This window comes from Panthera pardus, unplaced genomic scaffold, assembly GCF_024362965.1.
Source record: "Panthera pardus isolate Hobbes unplaced genomic scaffold, ASM2436296v1 HiC_scaffold_22, whole genome shotgun sequence".
In the NCBI taxonomy this organism is placed as follows: Eukaryota; Metazoa; Chordata; class Mammalia; order Carnivora; family Felidae; genus Panthera; species Panthera pardus.
The window spans coordinates 47,711,476-47,717,686 of record NW_026526788.1 but is presented as its reverse complement, the minus strand read 5'-3'; the positions used below and the strand labels follow the sequence as shown (position 1 = coordinate 47,717,686).

The 6,211-nt window shown below is 38.5% G+C and overlaps 1 protein-coding gene across 1 annotated transcript; it reads left to right on the top strand.

The window, feature by feature from the left end:
- Window positions 1-600: 600 nt before the first annotated feature.
- Window positions 601-1,586, top strand: LOC109264258 (olfactory receptor 6C75-like). Its single transcript, XM_019444212.2, has one exon. The coding sequence runs from the start codon at window positions 618-620 to the stop codon at window positions 1,584-1,586; it is 969 nt and encodes a 322-aa protein (XP_019299757.2). The 5' UTR covers window positions 601-617.
- Window positions 1,587-6,211: the final 4,625 nt, after the last annotated feature.

The window sequence follows — 6,211 nt, the reverse complement described above, 5'->3', positions numbered from 1 at the left end:
TAGAAATAGTGAATTTCAGTGACCAGCACAGAACAAGTATAGGTCCTCAACAAATGATGATGATGATAGCTTGGACCTTAGAATGTGTTACATATTAAAAGAGACACTCAAAGTGAATATTACTAACATAACTGCTATGTTTACTACAAATAAATAATGTTGTTAAAAACAGTAAAGTGTTTTATAACTAAAAAATTTCAACAATATTGCCTACTGATGATGTTCTATTCAGCATAATAATAATGACCATCACATTACAATTAGACATTGAGAACACATAGAAACATTGGCATCATATGGCAAGTGAGCTACATGCTTTATCTTACTTATTCTCACAAGAACATGAACAAGCAGATCCTGTCATCTTCATTTTACTGAGGGTGAAAGTGAGGTTCATAACGGTTAACTACCTTTCCAAAGATAACCCATCTCTCAGGGGTTAGAACTCAGTGTTGAACTACTAATGAATTCAGGTCCTTCTGATTCAAGAACCAGCTGAGTAAACCACTTTGCTATCTGCCTAGCCACCTTCCGGGATAGGCAAATAACTTAATCATGTGCTCCGCTAAAACCTTTGCCCTCCTTTATGTCTTTATTGTGGGTTAAGACCAGCAGGGATGATGCTGTGGAAAGAGATGCCCATGGAAATGGGGAACGGGACCACCGTCCAAGAATTCACCTTGGAGGGGTTTCCTGCCATCCAACACCTGGGAAAGGTCCTCTTCCTGGTGCACCTGCTGGCCTACCTGGCATCCATTACAGGCAATGCTGTCATAGTCACCATCACCTGTGCTGACTCCCGGCTCCAGACACCTATGTACTTTTTCCTCAGCATTTTCTCCTTCTTTGAGAGTTGTTTCATAAGTGCTGTTATTCCTAAGTTGCTGGTCATCTTTCTTTTAGGCCGGCAAACCATTTCCTTTCTTGCCTGTTTCATACAAGCCTTTGTGTATGTATACCTCGGAGCCACAGGTTTCTTCCTCATAACAGTGATGTCTGTGGATCGGTACACGGCCATTTGCAAGCCTCTGCATTACCCAACCATCATGAACCTCAAGACTTGCTTCCTCTTGGTCACTGCCTGCTGTGTTTTGGCCTTCCTTCTCATCACTGGTCTGATAGTAAAGGTTTCCCAGTTATCGTTCTGTGGCCCCAATGTCATCCCCCACTTCTTCTGTGATCTTGGTTCCCTGATTCATCTCTCCTGTTCTAATACCAGGTTTGTTGAAATGTTGGCCTTTGTCATTGCTTTGTTTATCATTTTGACATCCCTTATCATAACCATCATTGCATACAGCAACATAGTAGTCACAGTTGTGCGACTCCCATCAGCCAAGGAGCGACAGAAAGCTTTCTCCACCTGCTCCTCTCACTTCATAGTCCTCTCCCTGATATACAGCAGCTGTGTCTTTATATACGTGAAACCAAAGCAAAGGAACAGGCTGGACTCCAACAGGGAGGCTGCCCTTGTGCATACGGTGGTGACCCCGCTGTTGAACCCTGTCATCTACACTCTGCGGAATAAGCAGGTCCACCAGGCTCTGAGAGAGACAATGTGCAGAATGAAAATATCAAGACAAAAATAAAATCACATGGCCTTGGAGTGGAATGGTTCAGAAAAACATTTGTCTTCATTCTGGCCAATGTAGCAGTCCACAGGGTCCTAGTGTAGCATTCTGGCAACCACACTTGATTTCTGCACATCCCGAGCAAAATGGAAATCTGTTAAATTACAACAAAGTTAAAAACATTGTTGAACTCACACCCCTGTTTATTACAGCATTATTTATAATAGCCAAGGTATGGGAGCAACCCAAGTGTCCATCGAAAGGTGAATGGATAAAGGTGTGATTTTATGTGTGTAATGGAATATGACTCAACCACAAAAAAGGATGAGATTTTGCCATTGTAACAACGTGGATAAAGCTAGGGGGAATCATGCTAAGTGACAGAAGTGGAGAAAGCAAACACCATGATTTCACTTATATGTGAAATCTCAACAAACATATAAGTAAACAAAAAGTATTAACAGACTCATAAATATGGAGAACAAATTGATGGTTGCCAGAAGGGAGGGGGTGGGGAATGGGCAAATGGGGGCAGGGGAGTGGGTGATATAGTTATGGAATGAATAGTTCAAGGGAATGAAAGGTACAACACAAGGGATGTGGTCAATGGTATTTAATAGTGCTCTGTTGTGACAGAAGGGAGCTACAGTTGTGGTGAAGATTGTATAAGAAATAAACTCATCAAATCACACACACACACACACACACACACACACATACAAACACACACAAAATCTTTTTTTGGAAGTCTTTTTGTAGCAATGTGGAGGGAACTGGAGAGTGTTATGCTAAGTGAAATAAGTCATACAGAAGAAGACAGATACCATATGTTTTCACTCTTATGTGGATCCTGAGAAACTTAACAGAAGACCATAGGGGAGGGGAAGGGGGAAAAAAAGTTACAGAGAGGGAAGGAGGCAAACCATAAGAGACTCTTAAAAACTGAGAATAAACTGAGGGTTGATGGGGGGGGGGGGAAGGAGGGGAAAGTGGGTGATGGGCATTGAGGAGGGCACCTGTTGGGATGACCACTGGGTATTGTATAGAAACCAACTTGACAATAAATTTCATATTAATAAAAGGAAGTCCACACTTTACCTTGATATGCATAACAATCTTCTCGCAAATATTCCACATTTCGATGACAATGTATTAATTGCAAAATCCTTTGCTGAATTTTGATTCTTCCCTCTGAAATAAGCCATGTGGTTGAAATGTCATAAATTTAGTAATTTCTCTCTTCTCTAGTCATAAACATGGCTCAGCAAGTATTAGTGTTTACAAAGGGCACTTAGATAATTAAAATGATATAAGTTTCAATATTACATTGTGGTTATGAAGGAAATGACAGAAATAGTACCAATGCTTGGGTCCACATTCCCTCCAAGGAAATAAGGGGCATAGTAACCTCCACCTTTGAATATATATGGTTTGAATCACATATGCTCTTAAATGCTGTTCTTGGCTCTTAGCTTAACTACATATGCATGTATCAATCCCATGCTGGAGAGTAACAGAACTGATCTCAGGCTTAGAGCATTCTCTAAGGAAAGGAATAACCACACAGCCAACAGCTTACCAATGCTCCTGTTGCCTAAATTATGTATTCTATCTCCAGTCTTTCAGAATCATAATGTATAATTATGACTAATTCTTATCTGAAAGCTTATCTTTATCAGAGAAAGGGAGCACTTATTTCATATTTCTATAATTTCTTCCAAAGAGTCAAGTTTACAGAATGTGAGTTATTTGCTTATCTACTTCATATTACTAATAAAAAAACAAACTAAGCCTTTTTTCCTGTTTGACCTCTGTTGTCAACTATAAGGTTATGTTCTGATTGATAACCTATCTTAAAACCAACGTTTCCATTACCTCAATCCTCAAATTCTTGTGCTCATCAGGCCTACTTTCCAGCTAATATGTGTCCTTTATTTATTTCATAAGAAACATCTCTAAAAAGATTAAGACCATTTTTTGACATTAGCCCAAACACTGTGGTTAGATCATCTCAAATACATGTTATGAAACACATTCTACACCGTGATTAGATCATACATGGCCTTGATGGTATTATTACAAATTTCATATTTCATCTTATTGACAATGAAGAAATACGAAACATGCCCCAAAAAACCACGTATGATTAGCTGTAGAAACTGTATTAAAAAAGAGTTTGGAAAAGCCAAGGTAAGAGTGGAAAACTGGGTACAGACTGTTATAGGAATTGGAAGAAAGAGAATGATGGCTTACAGAAGTGGCAGTGGGAGTGGATAACAAAGGGACTATAGTAGACAAGGAATCATTTGCATTGAAGAAGCCTGGTGCTGCCTTCAACTACCTGGTCAACTTACAAAAACACTGAAATAAACTTCTCCATAAATATTAGATCGAGCCACAGAACCTAGGGTCCACTTGAGAATACTCATCGAGATGCTGCGGAAACATGGAAGTATTCAGAGCTGAACTATTCAAGAGCGTATTGAAATGGCTGAGGTTCAGCAATGCAGGAATAAGTAAAGGAATTGTGGCCAAACAACTGCAAAGACTGTGAGCCTCCCCAAGGTTTTAGTCAGGATTTGATAATAATTTATTATACTTAAACTAACGTAATGTACTTTATATTACCTTGAGATAGATTATGCTTTTTTAAAAAATATAATTTGTTGTCAAATTGGTTTCCATACAACACCCAGTGCTCATCCCTACAGGTGTACTATGCTTAAAGGGTGAGCTTGACGAAAAGAAAAGTGAAGACCAGAAACTCACATTTTCTTTGTCCATTCTTCTTCACATGGACTTTTAGATTATTTCCACATCTTAGCTATTGGGAAAAATGTTACGTGAACATCAGAGTACAGATAGCTCTTTGAATTCTATATTTCCCTTCCTTTGGTGATATACACAGAGGTGGGATTGCTGGATCAAATGGTAATTCTATTTTGAAAATTTTCAGGAAATACTATATTGTCTACCGGAGTGGCTACACCAATTTACATTTTCAGTAATAGCAGACCAGAGTTCCTATGTGTCCACACCCTTGCTAACACTTCTTATTCTTTGTGGGGTTTTTTCTGTAATACTCATCCAAGGAAGTATGAGGTGGTATTTCACTGTGGTTTTATTTGTATTTCCCTTAGTGATGTTTCCATTTTCATTAGTGATGGTGAGCATCTTCTCACATACCTGTTGGCTATTTATATGTCCTCTTTGGGAAAATGTCTATTCAGTCTCCCTACCCATTTTTTTAATAGTTTGCTGTGGGTGTTTTGTTTTGTTTTGTTTTGTTTTGTTTTGTTGGTGTCCGCATGTACTTTGGAGACTTTATAGAAAAAGGTGATTTTCAAAGACACAAGTTTTCCATCTGGACAATGAAAATGGAGGGCATTTCAAGTTGGTCAACAGCATTTGTGAAGCATGCAGCTATAAAATCATGCTTCAGTATGCTTATCGTGATGGTGTGATGAAAAAGAAATAGAAAAGGATGAGCTGAAGGCATACACGGAGTCTAAATTGTAAGTGATGGCAAACACCACGTGCATAGTTTTTGTACTTGAATGGAAATAGACAGACTTTCAGGGACCAAAATATGAAGGCACATGGGTGCTATTATTACTTATCCTGAGGGCAATAGGGGACCCATTCCTGTTAAAATGCTGCTAAGGCATGGTCAGATTTGCATAAGTAAGATCACTTTGGCTTCCGTGGGGATATGAGTGGCTTTCACATTAGCCAGAATCTACAGTTTTATTAAATGTTTTGCCACAAGCACACAGTGTTCTCTAGCCTTCGATTCTTTGATAGTATTTTCTTTGTGGACCACACAGCAACCCACTTCTAGGGGAACAATAATGGCTCTGCTTTCCCTCTCCCTTCCAGCTATCACACAATGCCTTTCATTAGTGGGATTCAACCTGGACCCTTCTGGCCAGGGATTCTCTAAAATACAGTTCCCAGGGGGCCAGGTGCTGTGATCTAGACAGTAGGATCCAGGAGAGTGGAAATGATTGCAGCAACCTCTCCCCCCCGTCCCCCCAAAAAAAGAAAATGAAAAACAAAATCCAGCACAGGGTGCTCCAAGATAATATTGCATTCTAAAAACTTCATTAAGTTTTGATAAAGAATGGGTAAACAACAAAAGAAAATACGTTTTTATAAATTTAAAAATGTAATAGCTGAAAGAAAAGAATCATCCACATTGTGGGCAGAAAAATAAATGGAGAAGTTTCAGAAAGTAAAATACAGAGAGAAAAAGAGTTAAAAAACTTGTGGGGAAAGTAATTTAGTCCAGAATGCTGAACTTCTGTTTATTATGGATTTGGAAGAGAGAACACAGAAAAAAAGGGGAGAGTAAATTATTAATTACACAAAGAGGACAATATCCCAATGCCTGTGTGAACAACTCAATAAATTAAAATTTTTTGTATCTAGGCATGACACTATAAAATTTACAAACATGAAACATAAAGAAATCTTAAAACATCTTTCCAGATGAAAAAATAAATAAAGCATTTCTATGAAAGGTTATGGAAATCCATATATCAACTTCTTTTTCAACTTTTGATATTGCTTGAAGTAAGATAAGGCTTTTAAGTTTTGAGGGCATGATTTTCAGTGTAGAATCTTGTAACCAGCTTTCAGCA